The sequence below is a fragment of the Coturnix japonica genome, chromosome 3, assembly GCF_001577835.2.
Source record: "Coturnix japonica isolate 7356 chromosome 3, Coturnix japonica 2.1, whole genome shotgun sequence".
Lineage (NCBI taxonomy): Eukaryota > Metazoa > Chordata > Aves > Galliformes > Phasianidae > Coturnix > Coturnix japonica.
The window spans coordinates 41,278,451-41,303,693 of NC_029518.1; the positions used below are offsets into that span (position 1 = coordinate 41,278,451).

The 25,243-nt window shown below is 42.5% G+C and overlaps 2 protein-coding genes, 1 long non-coding RNA gene and 1 other non-coding gene across 7 annotated transcripts in view; all 4 read left to right on the forward strand.

The window, feature by feature from the left end:
- Positions 1–7,832, forward strand: part of STX11 (syntaxin 11) — a 19,415-nt gene extending 11,583 nt beyond the window's left edge. For both annotated transcript variants that reach the window (XM_015858201.2, XM_032443713.1), the window contains 2 exons: positions 1,615–1,807; positions 4,735–7,832. In XM_015858201.2, the coding sequence (XP_015713687.1) occupies positions 4,740–5,606 (867 nt within the window). In that variant the 5' untranslated portion in view covers positions 1,615–1,807; positions 4,735–4,739 and the 3' untranslated portion in view covers positions 5,607–7,832. The remainder of the gene's footprint in view (positions 1–1,614; positions 1,808–4,734) is intronic.
- Positions 7,833–9,784: 1,952 nt separating this feature from the next.
- Positions 9,785–17,881, forward strand: LOC107311579. 3 transcript variants are annotated; one of them, XR_001554150.2, is made up of 4 exons: positions 9,789–13,345; positions 14,434–14,572; positions 15,809–15,880; positions 16,476–17,881. It is a non-coding gene; the product is annotated as an uncharacterized LOC107311579 (long non-coding RNA). The 3 variants fall into 3 exon arrangements; XR_001554149.2 differs by having other exon boundaries at positions 9,785–13,345; positions 14,434–15,880; XR_001554148.2 differs by having other exon boundaries at positions 15,809–17,881.
- Positions 10,371–10,453, forward strand: TRNAL-UAA. The gene has a single exon. It is a non-coding gene; the product is annotated as a tRNA-Leu (tRNA).
- A 7,160-nt stretch (positions 17,882–25,041) lies between the features above and the next one.
- The window catches only part of UTRN (utrophin), a 331,818-nt gene continuing 331,616 nt past the window's right edge, over positions 25,042–25,243 (forward strand). Inside the window, exon 1 of the mRNA XM_015858079.2 lies at positions 25,042–25,227. The gene's annotated coding sequence lies outside the window, so the exon portion shown is untranslated. The remainder of the gene's footprint in view (positions 25,228–25,243) is intronic.

The following is a 25,243-nucleotide window of genomic DNA, read 5'->3' on the forward strand; positions in this document are numbered from 1 at the left end:
CATATCAAACTCTCAGGATTCTTCAAGTGTTCAGGAGTGAAGCTCCCATAACACTGAAGATGTCTGTCTTTGAGAATCGTCTTCAATTCCCTGCCACTCAGTTATTCTCTGGTTTAGGAAGACTTCCTCCGGATGTTATAAATCCAGTACTGAGTGAGATTTTACAATAATCAAACAGAAAGATCATAGGAGATTAAGAGTGTGGGCCCACTGACATCAAGAACTGCAATAAAGGATTCAAGAAAAAGAAAGAGAGCAACGCTTAAAAATCACCATTTCTGTATAATTAGTTGCATTAGTTGCTCCTCTGGAGCTGTATACAGATACGAAGTGAGCATTGCTAACCAATGCTTCAATCCATTATACAATTGTATAGCTCCATAGAAAAGTGGCTAGCTTAAACATGGCCCAAAATATTGTTCGGAGCATCTCAAAGGAGGAACCAATGGCACGCAGTCCCCTGTAAAACAATTTTAGTAGAGAAAACATTTTTTTTTTTCCCTCCAATAGAGAGAAAAAAGTAAAAGAAAACAAAGCTCAGCAGTGTTTATAAAATATACTGGAGTATTGGCAGTCCGCCTGACTTTCAAGTCAAGCTCGCAGGTGCAGAATCGCAAAACACGAGATAGCTCCTTAACAGGAGAAAAAAAAACTCGTAGCTCTGTTAAAAGGCTAAAAGAGCAACAGAAGAAACACAGAAAACAGCAACTCAATTTGCCCGCATCCTCCACCAAAATCTGTCACGGTTTTGAACTAAAATCCACCTGCGTCCGTGACAGGGGCCGTGGGCCCCGGAGGGGCCCTAGGCCGAAAGGAAAAAGTTAATTAGGAAAAGAAAACAACGGCAACGATCTAAGGAGGCACACTTATTTACTAAATACTATATCGAAAATACAGGTATCACAATAAATACAAATTATAAATTGAAAATTGAAAATTGTGAGCTACGAATCAAGCAAAAAAGGAGAGAGAGGAGTCCCGTAACGAGAGGCCTTACTGTGAATCTAGCGAACGGCTGAGGTCCACACACTCCCCTGAACGCCAGAACTCGAAAGACGTCAGTCTGTTCTGCGACAGAGTTAATATAGAGTCCAGGTCCCGTGACCTATCGTGTTGTTCCCTGGGAGATGTAGTCTTCTTCTGTAAGTTGCAGATTCAGTAAAATTATTCATGCTTAATATGATGTTATGATGTGGAATACTGATAGCAAAAATTACAAAATTATTAAACCATGACAATAGTCATTACCTGGCCTGTATTTCCTGTGTGCATGTGTTTGGGTGTATGCATGACAGGTTGCAGTGGGAACTTTATTTTTACAAGGACAGATTTATCTACCCCAAAAATACAAACAGGAAGGTATGTGTTGCAGTTTGAATATGCACATTATTTTGAAATAAAATCCTGCCCACAATGCTGTTGGTGTGCCACAAGGGTGCAGAGATGATTTATGTTCATGTTGATGCCCACCAGGACCCCTGAGTTCTTTTTGCAAAGATGCTTTCTAGCCAGAGAGGCTCAGCTTCTCCTGCTGCACGGAGCTCTATGTAAGGGAAAAGATTGCTGAGGCGATCCCTAACAAAACGTTAATTTGATCCTTCTGTTCATATTTAGAATTGGATTCTACTGGATCACGGAGATCATAGAAGATGTGGCACGTGTCTTTGGAGATGAACTTCTAGTGAATGGCCTAGATCCATGTATTCGTTCACCGATGTCCAGCTTGTTGCTTTGGGATCTTACTTGGTGAAGTGCCTGAGACCAACAGCAGTGGCCAAAATCAGGCTCTGACTTCTGAATTTACAAGGTATGGAGCAGTGGTCTTCAAGTGTCTTAAGTTGGCATTGTAACTCATCAAGAGTGATGCTGTTGTCCATAGCCAGTCTGTGCTGAAATCTGTGTCTGTGGATTGGGTTGCTAGAACTGCCCTTCCTCAAAGGGGACTCCTGAGTATATTGAGCATTCTGGGGGTATCACAGGAGAAAACCCTGAGGAAGTGACCTGCATTAACATAGTAAATGAGATTCTGACCATGAGCTAAATTATGAATATTCAATTTTATGTTATAGAACATTTTTTTTTTCTCAGCACATATAGACTGTAGACAGACTTGGTGGAAGTAATGGGACGTAGGCCAGTGTTTAATTCCAAGATCATTCTGTGTATAGGCAACATTACAGTGCAATCTGAGGCAATACTTGGGAGGTCCTTGCTCTTATGTTGGTGCTCAACTTTTTAACTTTTCATGTGTGTTGTATTAAACAAACAAACAAAAACAAAACACCAATACTTTTACAGAGATGCTGCAGAATTAATATCCATGTAAATTTATTACAGCATTAGTAATCTTCATGCTATGAATTACTGTGTTTCTACTTCCCCATTTGTACTTATTTTTGTTTTATTTAACACTTAAAAATAGTGGTGAATAAGAAAGACAAATTACAAAGTGCATCCTTGAGGGTAGAGGAAGGAAGTGCAGACCTATTCCTGTAAAGTTATCAGCTTATTGTGTAAGTGTTCTTATTCAGTGTAGTTCTCTGTTTAAATGTAAGCTTTCCTCAGTCAGAACTCTTGCTTAAGTTTTGAACAGACAAAAAACTGATATTATTCATACCAAACTCATGATTTGTGTGCATGCTTAAGAGCATCTCTTGATTAAAATGATTAGTAGATACCTACATCCTTTGAAGTCTGCAAGAACACAGTGTAGCTGCCAATAGATTGAACCATTCTTATTTTTCCACAGAAGCACTTTTATTAAGTGCAAGCAAATGTCCCCCCTCCCCCCCCACACACAAGTAATTATTGCTAAGCCACTTGTCAGACTGCTTGCTGTGGGGATTTCTTTAGGAAGTCCACTAAAATTTAGTTTTCCTCAAGCTAGAGGACCATTTCCTTCAAACACAGCAGACTGCACACACATGACACACGGAAGTGAGATTCCATCTGCATAAGATAGATAGATCCACACATTAAGATGTGGGCTATTGTTTCCAAACGTAGGTGTTAAACACCAAATGAATAAATCACTGAGCACAACACATGACAGTCAAAGGATCAGGCTAAAAGTGGGAGTATTTTAGACTCTAGGGAAGCCACTAGCAGTCAGGAATGCAGTCAGACTAGCAGTGTGGCTGCTTTTCAGTCCCACATCTACATTTCAGGTGAAAAACTCAGAAACAATTGTTAACTAGAAGAGATCTAAATAATCCTGAGGCTGCAAGATGGCTCTTTTTTCCCTTTCCACCATGCTGTCTAGAGAACATTCCATTAACCATTTTCAAACACAGATGGTAGATACTCTAGCTATGGTTCCTGTAGGTAATCTTGGCCACACAGTTTTCAAGTCAAGTAAACTGGTCATTAAAGCTGCCCTTTGTGATTTTGTTTTCCTTGTAGGTGGGGACTTTTCATCTCAGTGCTATGGCATGAGGTGTAGGTCTTAATTTTGTTATTGCTGTGGGAGGTGGTGGAAAACCTTTGATATCTGAAAGCTTTCCCTGTGTAATTTAATTGCATCTATGTGGGTTCTGGTTTAAATTCAAACAATTGTTACGTAGGTAGATTCCTGACTGAAAGCTCATTTTTCATCATATTGGACTATATTTTTTTCGTTTGTTTTATGTTGTTTGGAACAGAACTAGTTTAGGCTGAAAAACCTTTTTTGTAACAGTGTAAACAAGATTATAATCAGGATGCTTCTTGAGATGAGCATATACTCTCATTGAGCTGAAGAGGCTTTGTCTGTGATGGAATTTTCCTTCTCTTCCCCAACATCTTTAACATATTTAACAATCCCATGAAATTGGCTATAGAATCAAAGTCTTAATTCACATTGGAGTTAGGCCTGTTATCTTGAGTATGTTCACATGGTGGGACTTTACTTAATTTTAGAGTATCTGGTAAACCTACGAAGGGATGTGTCCAGAGCAGGTAATTTGTTTGTAAATGCTCATGAAAGTGTTCTAAATCCTAGAAAAACAAAGATGATTCCTCTAGACAAAGAGATTTGGTGATGTCATGCTTGTTATTAGTTCTTAATTTGGTTCTCTTTCTCATTAATTTAAATGATGTCATGGAAGATACTTCTTTTTTTTTTAATGGGAAACTTTCAACTTCCTGCTTGCTGCAATACTTAGTATAGGGTTCTCACCAAAGCTTTCAGTCTTATTTTCTGCAAAGATTTTAGCTCTAGAATTTCAAGTGAATAACATACTTACAGGAGATTTACGTCTTGTTACCACTTAATGGGTCTACACAGATTACTCATTCTGCATCTGTTTTAGTGAGATTTATAGTTAAGTAAGTCTGAGGCAAAAAGAACAAATCCTGACCTGTAACAACAGTGTTACTTTATTCTTTCTGCAAGATGTTTCCATTATATAAAAATAAATGAGACTTAATTAGTGGATTTTACTTAGAAAATTGAGCTATTGCTGTGTTTTTTTTAATGTTTGGTGCACTATGATTAACAATAGCATCTGAAGATCCTAAACTTGCTGATTCCTTTTCTTCCATTTATATATATATATATATATATATATGCCAACAATATTGGTTAAAGCTGTATACTTTTCTGAGAGACTTCTGCTCTCCTTCCAGGAAAAGCAAGTTTAGAATGATAGAGGATCTGCAATATTTTGGTTTATCTTTAATGTGTCATTAGTTAAGGACTTGTAAAGCAATACTTTACTTACTGTAAATTCTTTTTCCTGCTTTCCTGTTTTACAGGCAGGATGAAAGACCGGCTAAATGAGATGCGTGAACTTGCCAGGTTGCACAACCAAGAGTTTTCTTATAGTGAGGATGATGAAAATTCACCCCGTGACATTCTCCTTTATGAGACTGATTATGCCTTGGAAACTCTTCATAAGGACATAGAGAACATCCGGACTGAAAATAACCTCCTAAGGGAGGATGTCAAGCGACTAAAAAAGCAAAACAGCCGCTTCCTTACTTCCATGCGCCGTCTTAGTAGCATTAAACGAGATACTAATAGTATTGCCAAAGACATCAAGGCCCGTGGAGAAAGCATCCACAGGAAACTCCAAATAATGAGAGATTTCTGCGAAGATGCAATAACAAAATATGGGGTTATGTCTGTCATTGCCAGGGTAGCAAAGAACCATTACGTTGACCTCATGCATGCCTTCCAGGAAGCTATGTTTGAATACAATGCGACAGAGATGAACCAACGGGAGAACTGCAAGATCCGAATTCAACGTCAGCTAGAAATCATGGGCAAAGATGTTTCTAGCAACCAGATTGAGGAGATGATTGAGCAAGGCAGGTGGGATGTTTTCTCTGAGAATCTCTTGTTGGATGTGAAGGGAGCTCGCTCAGCCCTGAATGAGTTAGAGACACGTCATAAGGAGTTGGTGAAATTAGAAGGTCGTATTAAGGAGATTCACGAGCTCTTTCTGCAGGTGGCCCTGCTAGTGGAAGAACAGGCAGACACCTTTGACGTCATTGAGATAAACGTGCAGAATGTTGAGGACTATGTAGGAGAATCCAAAGAGCAAATAAAAAAAGCATTAGAATACAGAAGAAAACACCCCCTCATGACAATCCTCTGCTGCTGCATTTCGTTTTGCAAAAGGTGATGATCCTACTGAAGCAATCGTGGACCAACTTGAATGTTTTCAAATCAGATATTCTTTTCAGTGATTTTTCTTTAATGACAACGCCCATAATTGTGGGCACTGTTGTGCAGTTTGTTTTGTTTGGTAGCATGTTCCTAAATGTGCTGAAAAATTGCTCTATTTATGGCCTACTGGAAGTGTTGATAAAACTATTTTAAACTATTTTTAATTGAAATGCACTCTCTTACTGTAACTGGAGGTGCAAGGACTCAGAAGATTGCTGTGCAATGATACTTGTTCCAGTCAATAAAGAGGAATGAAGGACAGGCTAAGAGCCCTAGGGAAAACAACAAATTTCAAGAGGTTATTTTGTTCTTATGAGTCAAAGTGGTCTGCAGGCAGTGCATGCTTAATGCCTGTGGTGACAGAATACACCACAGAATCCAGAGATTGGAATTCTAACTAGTTTAGGGCCTGCTTGATGCAAATACTTGAAGAGACTTTTGCTCTGCTTGTGCAACAAAATACTGAGCCTGGTACCAGGAGCAGGATGCAAAACTAGCTTCTGTTTCAACTTTATTTCCATCTGTCACTGGTCTTAACAGAAGTAAGCTGCACCTTAAAGCGTAACAGGCATGTTTTGCTGTTTGTGTTCAGGTGACTGTTTGTCTCCATTTTGAGTGCCCACAACTGCAACACGGAGCCATCACATTGACTCTTTTTAAATTGAGCCACTGAAGATCTTAACTTAAAAACTGCCATACTTTTAGGTTTCAAATACATGCTTCTGCCAATTGATGTATCAGACAGCAAAAGAGATGCATGCAGATGCCCTCTGTGGAAGCACGTGTAAGAAGACAACAGCTGGGAGACAAAGAAAGCATTTTAGTCTCCTGTGGTGTCACATCCCCACAAGCAGTTTTAGTGGAAGGATTACCCCATCAACAGACTTTTAATAAGCATTGATTTTAATTTGGAGTTTTTATATGTATTTTAATAGCATGAAGGATTACATTTATTAACATTCAGTTTTACTGGTTTACAAAAGTTAAGGATTTTCTCTCATCATTAGAAAATCTCTTCTGGGGAAAGAAAAATCCAGGTGTATTCTTCATCTTCTGCACCTGAAGAATAAACAACATTTTTATGTCATTTCAGTGCCCTTTTCAAGCTTAAAAATAATCTTTCCTTTTGTGTAAGCTTGCCCATAGTTGGTTTGACAGATGAGGAGGGAATAGAACATTTGCAGCCCTGGAAACCACCGAGCATTGTCAGTGAAAGATGTATTCATAAGGTCTGGAGAGTGATTATAGCTGGAAGTTTTCCAACTCTAATATTTCTAGGTGACTTCCTGTTACACTGTGATCTATTGGTATCCTTTGAATTAATGCAGGACATTTTTTCAGAAGTTAGTGACTTTTTTTTTTTTTGTTTTAAATAATTCTTGTCGTATTTATAGCTGTTTTAACAACCATATTTAAGCATTTCAAGTATTTTGTATTTAGAATTTCTGTCTAAATGTGCAGAGTCATCTTGTCAATCACAATGAAGTTTTTCTCTTCTGAACTTTTGCACACTAATTTTATACGTTAAAAAAATACCCAAACATTTCGTACTGTTTATATTGATACATAACAAAACAACAATAGAAATTCAGCTTCCAAGCTTTTATATCCTTGTGGGAAATGCTTCTGTGCCAGATGAGCTTTTTACACAAAGAGAAGCTAAACAGATAACAGTTTTCAGATACAGGAAATCCCTTTAGCTGAAGTGCCTGTCTGTGGTAACATGGAAGCATGAAGAACACTGGTCTTCTAAACTAGAAGATATTTTGATATTAAGTGATGTCTTGATGATATCAGTATTACGCTTGCTTGAGAGTCTCTCAAACAACCCAGTATTCAAAGTTGAAGCGGGAGAAAAAAGAGCGGAGGTTGAGCTGGCACCGTCATTTGACTGCTTTGGTGCTACTCAAGAAGACAGAAGTCATTTATTCCATTTGTATTGACATTCAAGTCAGTGGAACTGCGTTTGTAGAGAAATACCCTAAGGAGCCAACAATACGTGGATGTAAATCAGTGGGAATTAAAATATGTATTTCATTTTGTCCTCATATTCTTAACAGTTAACAATGCTTTTGATAAAAATATGTACCTGCTTTTGATAGAAATATGTACCTGTGGTTTCCTTTTTGCACATGTGTATGTCCACAAAGGCAATAAAATATTTAGTAAGAAAAACTGAAAATGCAGAGTATCGTGCGTTGAGTCAACAGCTCTGAATAGTTGCTCACATAGTCAAAGTTTTGTTTAAAAGCTTCTGGACTAAAGTGTAAATTAATGGTAGAAGATTAATGTCTAAAAGAATGTCCTCAGAGTATTTGTTGCCATGGTAAATCAAGTATATTTTGTATTGAGATGGACTTATTATAATTTTTCCTATTGAAAACAAGTATGAGTTTCATACATTCTAAGACTATTCTCTGCTGCGAGAAAAAAATACAAATTTATTCTGACAGTTCTGAAATATCTTGATGATTTTGTTATTAGAGATATAAAGCTTATATTCAAATCTTCAGTCGGGTTTGAGGCACCGAGGAAGAGAGCAAGAGCATGAGGACAAAGGTAATTAAAGTCCTTGACTTCAGGCTGTTGCTGTGGGGAAGAAACTAAGAATCACTGAAATCAGTTTGGTACTCATAAAACCATCTCTCAGTTGCATTGTGAATTAGAGGCATTTGAAAAGCTACTCCCAGTAACTAAAGAAATAATTATCTTCCTTTCAAACTTGTTTGTTGCTTAATACTAAAGAGTTTGTGTTTTTTTTTTTTTTGGTTTTTTTTTCTGTTGTTGTGTAAGAACTCCATTAACTTGCCCAGTAACAGCCAAACAGGCTTTAGAAAAAAAGCCAGAAACAAAAAGCACTCCACACTGATTACACTACAGTTGCAAAGAATAATGCCATGCAGGATGAGTGGGAGAAGATGATAAAAGTAAAAGCCTGATATTGTGTTAATGTACTACTAAAAGAAGCTGCAGAACGGGTGACTTCATGCTTGCTAAGGAGAGCTGCCTTCTCAAAGTCAACACAACTCTTATGGAGATGTATAGTATAGTATATCCTGTGGAACTTTTCTCCTTTACAAGAGGTGAAAAACACCATAGCTGGTACTGAGGGGGTTGCAGTAAAAAGTGAGATGGGCTACTTCAGCTTTTAGGATTGCTGTATTTTCTAATTCCTTGAAAACAAAATAGTTAAATAGTTTCTCTGTAGAGTTTTGGGCCATGGCAGATGTTTGAAATAGATCTGAAAAAGAGCTACATGTGACTGTGTGTGTATCTCTACAACAATATCACATGTGATGAAAGCAGGAAATTGTCTTTTAAAAGATACTATGTGTAGTGATTACCGTTAATCAGAGGTAATGTGATTTTTACAGGAAGCCAATGAATCTGTTTCTCTGATATGTAAGAATGCACTAATGGGTGGATCTTCTTCCATATTTGTGTCATAATATATAGTGTTTTCTGAGTTGAAGCTTATAACAGTCACTGAACAGATACTGTTCTGCTATCAGACCTTACCTTACAGTGCCTACCTTATGAGGGTATTGGGTTTGGTTTTTTTTTGCCCCTTGGTCAATACCATGCCAGCACCACCCTACCGGTGTATCTAACCACTGCTTTCTGTAAGTTCATTTCATTTTCTTCACTAGGAGAGTGGTTAGGCCCTGGAACAGGCTGCCCAGGGAGGTTGTGGATGCCCCGTCCTTGGAGGTGTTCAAGACCAGGTTGGACGGGGCCCTGGGCAACCTGATCTAGTAAAGGTGTATGTTTGGTGGCCCTGCCAGGCAGGGGGGTTGGAACTACATGATCCTTGAGGTCCCTTCCAACCCGGGTCATTCTGTGATTTTGTCTCTCAGAAATAATTTCACACACGAGCAGGAAAGAAAATAACCTAGATGATGTTTCTTGAAGGTGTTTGCTCAGACACACCACCACACCAATTGTGGAACACCACTAGGAAATAACACAGCATGGTAAACGTCACACAGAATCACAGAATGACCCGGGTTGGAAGGGACCTCAAGGATCATGTAGTTCCAACCCCCCTGCCTGGCAGGGCCACCAAACATACACATTTACTAGATCAGGTTGCCCAGGGCCCTGTCCAACCTGGTCTTGAACACCTCCAAGAACGTCAGTCAAGGAGTTGTTCTTTCATCTATGGATATCAGCGCATGAATTAGAAGATTAAGGAAAAAGAGGCTGGATGCTTTACATCTGTTCTCCGTACATATCCCATACTTCCGAGGGTTGGCTCCACCGTGAGCAGGTTTGGTGCTGTGGCACGGGGGAGGTCCGGCTCGGCGCCCCGCCCGCTCCCCCTGCTTGCGCGGCGCCTGCCAGCGTCCCGCCCGCCTCCCCCGTGCCCCCACAGTAGCGCGGGACGACCCGGGCTCCGGCCGAAGGCACGCCGGAGGGGTGGTGCTGCCGGAGGGGTGGTGCTGCCGCCCGGTCCCGGCTGGCTGCGGGGCGCAGGCCCGAGGCAGTGCCGGGATCCCCTCGCCCCCCCCCTTTCTCCGGTCCCGGCCCACCCGCTTCTCCCGAAGCAGCCGAACGGGGCCGCCCGCGCGCGCCGCGCTGTGCGCTCTGAGCCCTCCGGCGCTGGAAATGAAGGCGGGGGGCGCGGCGGTGGTGGCGGCCTGAGGGTCGGCGGGGTGCGGGACCGGGAGGGAGCTGAGCCTTGTATGTAGGAGCGTCTGCGGGCGGTTCCTGTATCTGCACCAGGATGGCCGAGTGGTGAAGGCGTTGGACTTAAGATCCAATGGGCGTATGTCCGCGTGGGTTCGAACCCCACTCCTGGTAAATGAACATTTTTTTTCGGGAGCGCCGCGAATTTGTCGGGGAAGACGCGGGCCGAGGCGGAAGCGTGACCCGGGCTGCGAGCAGCGGGCTGTGCCCGGCACTCGGCGCCGGTAGCGGCCTGAGGGAGCTGAACGCACTGCTGAGGCCTCCTGTAACTTCAGCGTAAAGTTGGTCTCGATGCTTATTGGTGTAATTCTTTATTTTTACTTCCTTTATTTACTCAGCTTTCGGGACGGCGTTTTGTTTTGACAGGAAAGTATCGCTGCATTCCGGGGTTTGGAAGGGTGGGGGGGGGGCACACAGTGAAGTGTGTTTGTCACAGTGCCCGTGTCAGATTAATACATTGAAGTATTGGTGTCCACAGCCACCCTGCTGCTGTAATTGCAGCTGAAAAGATGGTTCTGAGCTCTCAGTCGCAATGTATCGCCCCACACAGAGGCTGGCACAGTGTCTTTTTTGACTGTTTACCTATTGAACTGTTCCTGCCATTAAGTTCTAAATGCAAAACAGCGCCTTCTAGAACTGCTCGTTTAAAAGCAGTACCTTGGATTGTTTCATTAAGTAAACTGACATTCCTGTTTGCTCAGGAACAAAGTAGTAAAAATGGGCCTGTATTTGAATGCATGTTTTACTTTTAACGTTGTGATGGATTATGGCCGCCCTTGAAAACCCACATGTTTGCATGCCAGTGGGGTAATTCTGCCTGTGCCCTTATGTGTAGGCCTGCTTGTGCAAACAACAAACACTCATGTAACTGTTGCAGATGCAGCACTTGTGGTGATGAAAAGTCCCTGCTATGTCAGCTACAGGATGGGTTGGTGACCACTATTCAGCATTAAAAGAATGGAAAAATGAAAAGTAAAAGTAATTGCAGGTTGTTTGGTTTTTGTTTTTTTTTTTTTTTCACTGACAAAAAGCCAACAGTCTTCATGTTAAACAGATAAACAACAGTTTTCATGTTAAAGATATATAAGACCCAGAGTTCCAGGCTGCAAATTCCACTCTAGGCCCAGTCCTTCCTGTAAGAGATTTCTTTTGCAGGGAGCTTCACTTGGTCTTATGATGAAGCTGTGTTCCCTGCTTTCTGCCATGACTTGCTGGAGCGTGTGCCATTCTGGGGTTCTTCACCATTTCCTACTCTTGTGAAATAACCATAAAATCCACTGGCAGCAAATATGTCCCATCCCCATCCTTCATGTTTCCACATAGAAAAGGATCATCTTATTTATTGTCTTCTATTGTAAGTGAAGTTTTCCACTGCATAATGTAGAGATAAGAAGGATTAACCATCTACAAAATGGTTTGCTCTGAATTATGTTCATTTTTTTTTGTGAAGAGAGTTCAGATACTTCGATAATCCAGTCATGTTAGAAAAGCCCATGAATAGAATATCAGTTAATTCAGAAAATAACATGAAATAAATAAGGCTTGGAGCCACGCTTTGAGCTGTGAAAGTCTTGTGAAGTATGGAAAAACTGGTTAACCAGCAAGCTCAACGTGATGTGTGCTGAACAATGTGGGATTCTTACAGGGAAACAGCAAGGCGTAATTGAAGTGAAAATTATTTCTCACTTCATAATCAGGAGACCAAATCAGTAAGGAGGCAGCCTGCTGGTGAAATACTGTTTGAGACTGTTCTGTTTCAAAAATGTTGAGCAGCTCTCACTTCCTTCAGTTACATTTAGGAGTGTATCTTTTGTTACTTTACTTAAACCCTTTTCTGTCATTCCAGGTGACCAGTACCTCAAGTTGAGGAAGAGGATATAAGAAAGCTATGAAGTTCTTGATCTGCTGTATAATGCTGTATAAGGTGTACTAATGTGCCTTTTTCTGGGATTTTTAATTGCATTAAAATAATCCGAATAAATTGATTCTTTTTCCCTGTCAGAGAGGAGCTTTTGTCTGAAGATCACGGAAAACTTACACATGGTAGCAGTGGTGATCTTACACGTGCAATTAGAAAAATGCCTTCATGTCCCTGATGATTTTAGGAAGGGAATGTGCTCATCAGGTTTCTTCATTTTCCTCAGTTGTATTTCCTTCACTGTCTGTGCCTGACCATGGCCCCCTTTCTGGGTTGGAAGTGCTTCAGGCTCTTTCCTTCTGACCTCATTAGCCTCAGCTTTTTCTGAGTGTTGGCTAAAGTTGTTCATGCAGTTTTTGGCCAGAGAATACTCCCTGAATGTGTGATTTGATGAGTTTCTAACACCTGACTTTTGCTTTCTCATTGTTTGTTGCAAACTTGCATAGGAGTGGTGCCGCTGGTGGGAAGTGTAGTTTGCATTAGAGAGCTCTGTTTTCTGGCTAAATCCATATTTAATGATTGCCAGGCATATGTTTCACGTGTCCAGTTTTATATCTGTTGCTGTTTTCTGTCACGCCCCCACTGATAGCTTTTTATGAGCGCATCAAGAAGCAGATCAGCTGGTCTACCAGCTAGCTGCTGCTGCTGAATGAGGCAAAGATGCTGTCTCTCCCCTGCCTTAGCTGTACTCTAACTCCTCACTGTTTCCCTCAGTCTTCTATTGTCTGTTTCCCATTGCTTGGATTTAAAATTAACTGCTGACATTGCCTGCAATTCCTTATTTCTTCACAGGGAAGTTCTTAAAATTAGATAATTTCTTGTGTTTTGGGCTCCTAAGCAGGGTCAGTATGTATCAATTAGTTGTTTTTCTTCCTCACAGGATGGCGAGGGCTGGAAAGCCACCATGGAGCTCCCGTAGTCCAGCTCTCAGCTTTGAGCACTGTAACAATGCAAGATATTTCTATGCCGATTAACAAATCCTATGGTGTTCTATGGAAAACATACCTAACCTGTTGTACTGCATTCATGCTGATGAACTGCCCCAAAAGACACTTGTCACATCAGTAAAAAAGAGATACTGAAAGCAAGTAGATTCAGTGTTGTTTCTTTCTTTATTATTACTTTTATTATATCTGCTTGTCCAGCCCTCACAAACAAATATGTTTCTTCAAAAACAAAAGAATGATTGGATAGGGTAAGAATGATATTGTATGAATGCACGAGCCAGATTCCTGTGAGAGGAGAAAGTAGTTAATGCCTCCCAGTATATAAAACATAGAAACATCATGCACGTGATTAAGTCAGTTTTCTGTAGAGAAGAATTAGGGAGAGAACTCATCCACTAGCACCTGGAGTGAAGTGTGTGGAGACAGGACAAGGGGAAACGGCCAGAAACTGGAGCAGAGGAAGTTCTGCACAAATGTGCACAAGAACTTCTTTATGGTGAGGGTGATGGAGCACTGGAACAGGCTGCCCAGGGGGGTTGTGGAGTCTCCTTCTCTGGAGATATTCAAGACCCACCTGGATGCCTACCTGTGTGACATGGTGTAGGGAGCCTGCTTTGGCAGGGGGGTTGGACTCAATGATCTCTGGAGGTCCCTTCCAACCCCTACAATTCTGTGATTCTGTGAATAGGGTGGAATTGAGCACCTCAGCATTATAGTTGGCTTCTTTTAGAGCTTTTTATTGTGGTCAGAAAATCTTTTCCTATGCCTGCTTCTATTACTTTTCTTGGTAGGTTGTCTCCAAGAGGGATTTCAGTAGCGCTTCAGAGCATACCCATTTTAGGTTGAGGTCTGCAGAGAATGTGTTAACTGATATTAATGTACATGTTGGTGGTACCCATATCTCAGAACAGCAGCCTCTGGAGGTCTGCTTGAGCCAGTTTGAGAATGCCTTATGGATATCTGAAAGTGCTTAGCAGACTTGTCTTCAAAACCAAGAATGACCCTTAATTTTAACCTTAACTATGTTGAAATGCTGATTTTTTTTATTATTATTATTTTTAAACCAGAAATACTATATTAAGATACTGTCAGATTGGGATACGTATACTTAATGAGGTGCTTTACATTGTTCCTTTTATCTTCTGTTTGTCATTAATAATGTTGGCATTACTGCTTCCCAGGTTGTAAGTATGTTCTGGTATAATTAAAGCATTCAGCTTCCTTTGCAGACAAAACCTCAGAGATAATATCTCTGGAGGGAGACGTTTGGAGCTAACCAAGGAGTTACTGACTGCTGTTTATCTGTAAACCAGTACTTCTGGTTGCGTATTTCCGAATCAGCATCCCTGACCACCGCTATATATACAGGTACCTGCTCTGGTCCATATGCGTAAGTCATTGCTTTGCCTAGAAAGAAAACACTGTATTTTTTTCCAGCAGCTTATTTTTGTAGCCATTTGTTCAATTTAAAGACTTATTTCATTCATATCAATATCCATGTAAAAATATAGCTCAGTTAATTCTTAACTAGATAGCTGACTTCCCACAGGGAGGTACTCGCGTGAGTCACTTTTGAGGATGTACTCTATTAGCTCTGTTACTGCAGCCAGTGTTTATGGATATAAATTCAAGAACGCTAATCCTGTGCCAGTTTATGTAAGCATATTGTTTATCACTGAAGTTTTGGACAGACACAGAAGCCTGTTTATATAATGAAAACTGTGGTGTCGGCACAATAGTTATATTCTTAAAATTACTGTGCCTCAACATCACCTCCCTCTATTGATCTTCAAACCAGCACAAAATGAAATTGAAAATGTAAGCAGCTCCAGCAAAATTCCATTATGGGCCTTAAAGAATATAGGGTTTGGCAGAGTTGCTGTGCAAAAGCAGGATTACAGTGTTTTCCCTATCTCATAGGAATTTTTAAGAGGCATTATAGTATTAGGAGATGCAACGAGACAAATCTATATAAAAAAACAAGAAATCATGCCTAAGCAGTTTTAGCCTCTGCAGAAAGAAAGAGTCATAGGTTATAAGCTCTTTGGAAAGCCCTTCTCCCATACCACCAGGTCATTTAAATAATGAATTCTTGGGAATTTGTAGAGTTGCGAAGACTAGACTGGCTGTAACTTTGTGTAAGGGAGAAATGAAATACAACTATTAATCCTGAGTGTTTGAAAAATAAAGGCCCTGTTAACATTAACAAGGTTGAGCTGGATGACTTTTGGAAAAAAGCACTTGGATTCTTTCCTTTGTGCTTTAAACAGAAGCCCTGATGCATTTCAGGTGACTGTTTGCAGGACAGGTCAGGCTCTGAACATGCAAACAAATTCATCTTCTGTTCCACTTGTCTTTCAGTTCTTGGTTTATCCTTTATGATATGTGGTACTAACTCCCAGATTTAGTCTGTGGGTTCAAACAGTTCCTGAAAGGGATGAAGTGCCTTGCAGGCAGCAGTGCTACCCCTTTCACAGATACTGGCATTTCTGATACAGAAAGGCCAGAAGAGCTGGTCAGGGGCCAGCAGGCTGGGTGATGTGACTCCTCACTTACATGCCTGTATGGCTCAATTACTGAACCATTGCACTGTTTCTCTGTTAGGTGGCAGAAGTGTGTTTCTCTCAGGGTTTTGAGGAAGAAAACAAATTCCGTGGCTTAGCTACCATGTCTGAGGTGAGTTTCCTGTGCAGGTTAGTGAGAGAGGTGCAGTTAAAACCCTAATGTGCTTTGTAACAGTTCCGCATTTTCTGTATGATTCTCTTGGCATGGTCAGTGAGATAATTCACTCCTTTGAATGGTGCTTTGATGCTGATCTACCCTTCTTTTTGCCCAGAGAAGTTTCTAATGGTCCAGCAGTTTTCTGGTCAGTGTGATTGTCCCCAGAAAGCTGGAGGGGTGGCCAGTCAGGTCCTTGGTCATTAGTAGAAATTACCATCCAGCTTTCAGACTTAATTCTCATGGGAGAAGGGAGCAGAGCGTGATTTGCAGTGATGCCTTCATAATCACCTGTGATCACAATTCAGGGGGTCTGAAGGCTGCCTATTTATGAAGAGTGTTGGCACAAAGTCTGGGAAATGTGCGTGGCTTCTGGCTATTCTGCATTACACAGAAGCAGAGGGCAGCCCCGGGGCACAGCAAACCAGTCAGACTCCACTAGAAGTGGAACTATTTATGGAAGTTGGCTGTTTTCTCTTGTGACTCAAGGCTGTTGTCTCTTGTTCACCCAGGCTCTGAGCCCTATCACTTTGCAGTTAAATATCTTTCCCAGGTTTTCAGATCAACTGTTTTCCCAGAGGAATGTCTGTTCCTGGCATGTAGCCCTCTTTGATCATATCAAAGACCATCTCACTCATTGAGCGTTGGTGGCTTCTGATAGATGACTGACCGCCACTCCCATCAGAATGAAGGCACAGTGGTTCAGTTGATCCTGCCTCCTAGTTTCTTCTTCCCGTGCCATAATTCACCGAAGGAAGTTTGTCTTCTGTGCAAGCTGAGGCAGGTGGTGGTAGGGTTCATGGAAGCAAGTGCATGCACAGCGGGTGTTTTGATGTGGTTTGTGATGCCTACCTGCATCCAGTTCTCATGCCAAATGCACGTGACAAAGCTGTCAAGATCAAGTGCTGTTTTTGTGTATATACTCTGTAACTTAGTCAAATGCTGCGTTTAGAGAGAGAACTTTTCAGGTCTCCTGACTAAATACCCATAGATGGCATCTTAAGAACAGGTACACAGCTGCTCATTTAACTTCATAGTTAATGTATGATATAGCTACTGTAAGAAACACCCTTCTTGCATGTGTTTCTTTATAAAAAGCTTGATTCCATATCCTCAAACATGGCCTCACATTTGTATAACTTCCTGAGTCATTCAGAGTTGCAACATGCTTATGTGTTTGTTACCGCAAGTGTGCCGCAGGTAATGGTGTTGAATGCTGAAGTTCTGCTACTTCCACTTCAGATCAGAGAGATCAAAGGTCTGGTGTTTTAAGCGATTTGGCACTTCTAGATAAAACACGGTGCATTCCACGCACGTCCAGACTCTAAAGATAAGAAGGGAGGAATAGAGTAAAAATCCTAATAGCTCCTTGGAAAGGATTGTCGGAATGTACTGTGCATCGTAGTTGTTTTCATCCTTCAGTTTACCTTTATTTGTGTTTTCTACTTGTTACAAAGCTTTCTTTGGCTTTTATTTTGGTTTTTAATTGATGATGTGAACATTTGATGCATGCCGTGTGAAGATTTTGTCATTTAAACAATTGCTTCTCAGCATTTCAGTTGTTCGGGTAGATTCCTATAAACGATTAAAGCTTTTGGGACTTCCAACTGATGTTATTTTAACATATGGTAACAGTATTTGATAATTTCCTCTGGGAATCCCACCCACTGTGTTAGCTGCAAACAGCCATATGAAGAATGCTGTTCTCATGTTTTAAACTCTTGTAATGCTGTCCCACCCAGTGTAACCTCAATTTGAGAATGACTTCTAATCCACGAAGTGAGTAGTGGAGCTGTATGTTACCATCTCTCTGATAGAAAGGTATTTCTTCCAATTAAGTTAGCACAGAGATTCCTCAGTTTTACTCTTAATAAAAATACAGTCATGTTAAAAAAAGAAATAAAAAAGGCAAGTGTTCTATCTGTTTCATTAAAGAAATACACCACTGAGTTGCCTTGAAAGGTGGGGGGGGGTATAGAATTCTCTTAGTTCAATGGAATAAAATACAGGGTATGACAGGATACATTTTCCTAAGTGAAATAGAAAATTGGCTTACGTTAGGTAAAACATTAATGGCAGTTTCATTAAAATGAAATCTTAATGCTGCAGTTCTATCTAACACTGTAATTTAAGACTAGAAATCTTTCTAGAAACTCAGCCCATCCTGCCGTAATGCAGGACTGTTTTAAAACAGAAGCAATTTCATCATGGTGTGTGCACGGTTTGCCAAATTCAGAAGTGTCCCAGGTTATCCCATCATGGATAATGTAAGAGTTTTTTTATTTGATGAGAATGTTGGGATGATTTCTTCTGTAATGCTTTTCACCCCATTTCCTCACTGTTATTACTAGCATTTCGTACCAGGTGCTGTTCTGTCATAAGAGAAACTGCTACTTGACTTTATTTTATTTTTTTGGTGCATGAAAACTTGTCTGCCTTTTCTGAGTGTATTAGTTGGTCCAGTAAAATCTATTCCCAATCTCATTGAATGTCATTATACTTTTCAGGTTGGATATTAGGAAAAATTTCTTCTCAGAAAGGGTAGAGAGGTTTTGGAACAGGCTGCCCAGGGAGGTGGTGGCGTTACCATCCCTGGAGGTGTCCAAAAATGCACTGAGAGACATGGCCATGGTGGTGATGGGCTGATGGTTGGGCTAGATGATCTTGGAGGTCTTTGTCAACCTTAATGATTCTATATGATCCTTTGATTCTACTTCTTCCATGGTGCAATTTAATGGTTGAGTGGGTTTAAATGGAGGCCAGAAGGGGTAATGCTTTATCCTTCTCTGCCCTTAGCAACACTCTCCCTCTGCTGCTCTCAGTGCTGAAGCAGTTTCCTTTGGAGTCAGCTGAACAGCTGTGCTGGAGAAGCAGACCCAGTGGAAACATAGAGGTGAGAAGAGAGGGAGCATCTGTTTGGCTGGCAGCTGCTGTCTGCCTCAGCCGTGTCATGGACCTGCTTGTCTAGATGCCTGCCTGGCCTTGCAAGGTGCCAGCTCTTTGTCTCTACAAATCCAAAGCAATCGAGCTGTTGAGGAACAACGTTGATTACAAAGGCCATAAAAGGTGAAGATAAAGCTTCCACAGTCAAGGGAGTCAGGGCAATGAAGTTTTCAGGGATGGTTAAATAATTCAGACAGCAGACTCTCTTGAGGATGCCTTGCAACATATGTTTTGTGAAAAAAAAATACTGCTCTGGACCTCCCCAGACTAAACCTAAGAACCTTCCTGTAAATAAGGAAGGATCAGGCCCTGAAGGCCATCGAGGCCTCTGTAAAAAGCTGGGGCTTAACCTCACAACAGCCTTAATGGTGGGCTGGGGCCAAACCTGGTAAAGCCGAGGATTGGAGTGGTGCCATTCCAATGAGTCTGTGCTGTGTGAGGGTCACACAACGTGCTCCTGCTGCTGTCATGCTGCAGGGTGGTGATGCAGGGATCCTCACTGGTTGTCCCTTTCTTGCTGCACCAAGCAGTGATGAGAAGAAAATCTGAACTCAGCACCAAAGCCAACCTGGTCGTGGAACGCTGGGAAGGGAGGCCCTGGGAGGGAAATGCAGAGAGCCACTGAATCACTTCACCGCCCACTGAAATACTCTGCAGATAAAGTTGTGTTGTTTAATCATAAAGCTCTTGCTGAAATGATGTAATCCTGAATGTACATAGGGGGGAGCACCCAAAAAATACTACCTTAATTACTGGTGACAGCTTTGGCTGAGTTTGAAAGTGTATCCTAAAGGTGAAAAGCAATCCTTGGGTTTACAGGATTTCTACATCAGCTCCAGTACTTTTAGGCTTCCTCAGTGGTTGCTGAAAAGGTTTTGTTTTCCTTCATTTTTCATCTTCTAATTTGGTAAGGATCCTTTCCCATTGCTAGTGCTCCCGTGCTCTGTTTATTGGTTGCTGTTCCTAAAAAAGAATCCCAACCATCCAGGCTTAGGTTTTTCGTGGGAAAAAGATGTGGAGTAGGGAAACAGAGGGAAACCTTTAGGATGATTTGTGGCATTTAATAACATTACAAACAAGGCCAACAGCTATTTAAAAAGAAAAGAACTGTTCAGTTGGTTTACTTGTATCAAAAATAGCGGAGGCCAAAGAAGCTCTTACCCACTTGGTTGTGAGGCTCAGGATTTTCCACCCATGGTGTTTGTCCCCCTGCTGCGTGCTTTGTCTTCTATTGGCCTTGGTGGAGGATTTAAGAACACGCTGCTTATTTCGCTCTATTGCTCTGAGATGTCAGCACGGTTTTGCACATGGAATATTTTATAAAGAAACGGTTAGTTTGCACAAGTCATTTGTTCTTTGAAGCGGGCAGAATATTTTAATGACATATAAATTCAGAGTAGTGAACTTTAGAAGCTGGGTTTATAGTTTTGACCTGCTGTAGTTAGAATTTGTGTCCAGGCAGGTACATAGAGGACACACGGCAGGAGCCTGGCTGACCAGCAGCTGTAACAGAGACCCAGGAGATACCAGGAGGTGAGAAGCTGCTGCTGAATCTAGTTGTCTGGCTGTATCTGCTGTCCTCTGAAGGCCATTCCTGCTCCTGTAGGGCTTGGCAGACACTGCTGGAGGCAATCTCACTTAAAGCACCTCTGCACCAATAGTTGTCAGCGGAGCAGGCTCTGGCCACCTCACAGCATCCATCTGGGGGCCTACTGTGACATTCCTAACTGGGGAATTTTAATAGTTCTCTCTGTGTTGCATTAACACATAATTGAGGCTGCATTGGTTGTTTTTGGCAAAGAAGACTCCTTTGGGCTCAGCACTGCATGGAAAAGGCATCCAGGCATTTGCCTCTCTTTTTAAGAGCAGGACGTGTACAGGAGCAGTCACACACCTCATTCCACACTCAAAATAGCATAGCTCTTTCTATGGAAAAGTAAATTCCCAGTTCCTGAGGGAAAAAACACTGCTGAATAGCACTGTGCAGACTTCAGTACTGTGTGTGCTACAGTAGATTATTACAGTGAGGGTGAGCTTCAAGGGACAGTAAGAACAAGGTGGGGCTGAACTCTCAGGGATCCCTGCTGAGAACTGGGCTGCTGCAATTGGGTAACCCCAGTGAAATTCTGCAGACATTTGCATCCAGAACATACCATGGACTCCCTTAAACCATTATTCTTTTGTCCTCCTGCACCTCCCTGTGCATTTGTGCCAGCAGTAGCTAAATTTGCTTGATGACAGGGGCAGAGCTTTGCTCCTGCCCCAGCCTAGACACGCTCTCTCCGGGTGAGGGACTTTGCTGCTCCTTGTTTATATTTTCTCTCTCACAATGGCAGCTCATCCTGGCGGAGCCCTTTGGTACTACTGTGCTATAAATAATCTGGCTCTGGTGTACCTGGTAAATGTTTTTAAGATTAGTCTTTAAGTGCTTCAATTGTAAGTGCGTGCTTGGGTATTATGTTACAGTTATAATGGCACGGTATAGTGGACACTGTAAGAAAAATCTTGGTCTAATGTACTTGGAAAATTCTTTTTTTTTTTTTTTTATTTTATGAGATACAAAGTTTTGAGTTCTTCCTTTCAAAGCAGTGTTGTTTTCTTCTCAAGCTCTTGGCCTCTGCATGCCACCTCCAGTTAAATACAGCACTGATGCATTAAGGCTTTTTGATGCTCCCTCATTTTCTTTTGACAGTAACTCCAGAAAAAAAAAAAAAAAAAAGGCATTTTCTGAGTGGGAAAATAGTTTTAATCATCTTTTCATTCAGTTTTGTGGTCTCTCTTCGTTTCAGTGATTAGGGACTTGGCAGGGCTGGGTTTCTTTTTTGATTTGGAAGATAGCTTTGGTTTGGAACATCCCAAAATAAACGATGTCCAAAAGTTTCCTCTTTGTCTGCTGTGATTTCAAAGCAATTTTCATGGCTCCATTCAGGACTGCCTAATAGAAGAAAATGGAACAATAATTACTGCCCACAGAGATTCTAACACAGCAGTTATTTAACTAGGATCTGACAAACATCTCTTAGACGCACTCCCGCTCCCTGAAGAACTGCAGACTTTAAGCCAGGCCCTTCTGATGGAGGTCACTGTCTTTACTCAGGCCAGCTTGAAACAAGCATGAAAGCGTGAAGCAGTGCAAAGCAAGATGAATCAGGCAGCACAGAGATGTGTGCACGCGCTTTGTCCAATGCCATGGCCTGTAGAGCACCTGCCAGCTCACGTTTTGAAAATATGATGCCAATGGTAGTTGTGTGTGCAGCTAAAGTGGGGTTTTCTGAAGGGATGCGTTGGTAGATGTGGCATATCCTGGTCAGACTTCTCCTTGCTGGAGTCCAAATCTGTGAACATCTGTTCAGGGCAGTGAGAGCAGCTATGCAGCTTCTGGACCGCAGCTGTGGAGATCAATGCCAAGGAATTTCTAGGTTGGCTCTTGTCCACCTTGGTAACCACCCGTGTCCTTGCATGATTCAGGAGGGTAAAAGGCACAGTCTACCAAGTGCAGTCTGTGCAGGGGTTGCTGCTGCTTTTGGTGGGCAGGGCTGTGCCACCATCCTGGTATGGGAGTTAATGAACCATGTTCTGCAGCAGAAAGAGATTTTATTAACACCTGAGTGATCTCGTGTGTAATATATTATTCTTCTGGTTGGGAAACTTCTTAAGGGAGCAAGCACAAAACATCTGCTATGATTATTTACCAGGATACAGCAAAGAAATAGTGACACATACCAAGTTGCCTGGTCTAATGTCAGGCAAAATTAAAAAGTCATGGTTATTTGCGGAAAAGTGTATATGTTGTACTTGCTTTTGTTGTTGTTGTTTAAATGGGTTTGTATTCATTGTATATTGGGAAGGTTCACAGAATGCTTTGTATGTTTTGTAAGGAATAAATGTCATCTTCTCCTACTGCCTGCCTTTGAAATAACAGAGTGCAGAGTCACCAAGGTTGGAAAAGACCTAAAAGATCATCCAGTCCAAACATTCACCTATTACCAATAGCTCCCACTAAACCATGGCCCTCAATACAACATCCAGTCTTTCCTTGAACATCCACAGGGTTGGTGACTCCACCACCTCCCTGTGTCCATTCCAGTGCCTGGCCACCCTTTCTGAGCAGTAATACCTCGTAGTGTCCAGCCTGAATCTCCCCTGTCGCAGCTTGAAGCCATTCCCTCCAGTTCCACTAACCAATAAACACTGCCATTGTCAAAGCCGTATTAATGTATTCATTTAGCCACTAAACAAACCTGTGCTGGTACATAGTACTGCTGTTCAAAGGAGGGTGAAGCATCACAAAAACAAAACAAAGCAAAACCCCCCAAAACAGGAAACAGTTTGTACCAAAGAGACTCTGACTTACTGCTGTCACCTGCCCTTACAGACTGTGGCAGCACAATGTTGACCAAGGGTTTCTGTCTTTTTGATGATGGTGGTTTTCTGCTCCAGCTTAGCGTTATGTCAGGAGGGTAAATTGATTACTGTAATTGTTCATTAATGCACTCTTGTTTAATGTACTTCTAGGGTTATATTCTTCAGAATGATGATAAATTATGGTGGCTGCAATTAATGTCGCTGCAGTTAAAAGGATGTCAGCATTTCTATTAATACAGGGTAATTTTAGGGGGGTTTTATAATGAAGCTATTAAAAATGGCTGAAACTTAGGATACAAAGTTTCAGTGTACTTTATGCGCACAAAATTGCCTTGAATCTTATCTAATCAATAGATATCGAATCTAATGAGATGCTAAAAATAGCGTTGAGAGAACCTCTGAAGTGACAATTTGTGGATATGGAAGTATAGTCACACGAACAATGCAGGGGTGACCAGATGGAAACATGGTGGTGAAGGTGATGGGCACTTTGAAGGGCACTCTACACCCAGCCTGGTCTGCTTGTTGGGCTGTGGGCCCACCCGTTTGTTTTCTGTACCAGGAGCTTCCTGACATGAGGTTTGCTGTCTGTGGCAAAAACAGTTCTGAGTTTAATCAAGAAGTATAATTGGGTGCTGCTGGATGGGGTGGCTGTAAGGAAGCTGCTCCAAATCTGTGTCCCCAGCAGCCCCTGGTAACAGTGGTGAGCAGGAGCAGTGGAAAAAGTGACGGAACAAAAGTACATTAAATATTAACAAGATGAGCGATGTAGAGGAGCTCCGAGGGAGTTTATACACAAAGGCAGCCAAGCTTCGACTAAAAATAAGCCACCTAATGTTAAAATCTGGTCCCCTCTTCCTAAATATACAGCAGTTTTCTGAAACGATGACAAAGCAGTGATGAATGAACAGGCATTATTATTATGATAGCTGTCAGTCCCAGGTAATGAGATACACACAATTCTTGGCTGTGGCAATCCTATCGGTTATGGGTGTTTTCCAAACACAGAAATGCTGAGAGCAAAGACAAGGAGCCGAGTAGAGGCACGACTCTCTTGTTTCCATGCATTATGGAACAAGGTGTTATTTACTCTCAGGTCAGAGTTCAAGGGCTCCACATCTCAGCACATTTCTTCTCGGTTTCTTTTTCTGCATCTGCTTGTCTTTGCCTTCTTAAAGACATCGAGGGCTTTGGGGCTTTTATTTTCCTATATTTTTTCCCCATCTTTTTTTTTTATTTCCTCGACGGACTTTGTGCCTAAAGACCCGAATATAAACATTACAGCCCTTGCAAGTGAGAAGCCGACAGCCTCGGTAACTAGGTGGGAAAGCTCAGACTTTGATCAGCAGCAGAGCGAGCATTGCTGTGGAAAGAGGCACGTCTGAAGAGCACCGGGAAAATGAGTTCTGCCGCTTCTCCGAGGTAGCGTTCAGCCTCCTCACTCCATTGCCTTTCCGCGGTTCAAAGGAGAAAGTGACGCTTCCTGCCTAAAGAAGAAAAAGGAAAAGGAGACGCTACCGGGGTAAACTGAAACGGGTCAGGCATCCCAGGCCCCCATCCGACCCGGCCCTCAGCTCCCCCGCAGCAGGACGGCGGCAGACCCGGCGCTCACTCCTCCTGAGTGGCGGGGCGGGGCGGCGCTCAGGTGCGGCCGGGGAGGCGCCGAGGGCGGAGCCGCGCTGACCACGCCGAGCCGCGCCCGCCCCGCGGGATCCCCGGCCTCTGGGCCGCGGGGGCCGGGGGAGGAGCCGCGTCCCGCCCCGCCCCGCCCCGTCCCGGCCGTGTCCCGCGGCGGGCACCGCCCCGCCCCTCGGAGCGAGCCCTGGGCGCTCTCCCGCAGCCGCCGCGTTGCCCGGCTAACAAAGGGGGCCGGGGGAGGAGCCCTGAGCCGGAGGAGGGGCGGCGGCCGGCAGGAAAGTTGTGGCTTCGTCGGCGCCGCGGGACGGGAGGAGCCGAGCGGAGGGAAACGGGGCCGCTCCCGCCGCCGCGTCCGAGCGGTGAGCGGCGTCGGGG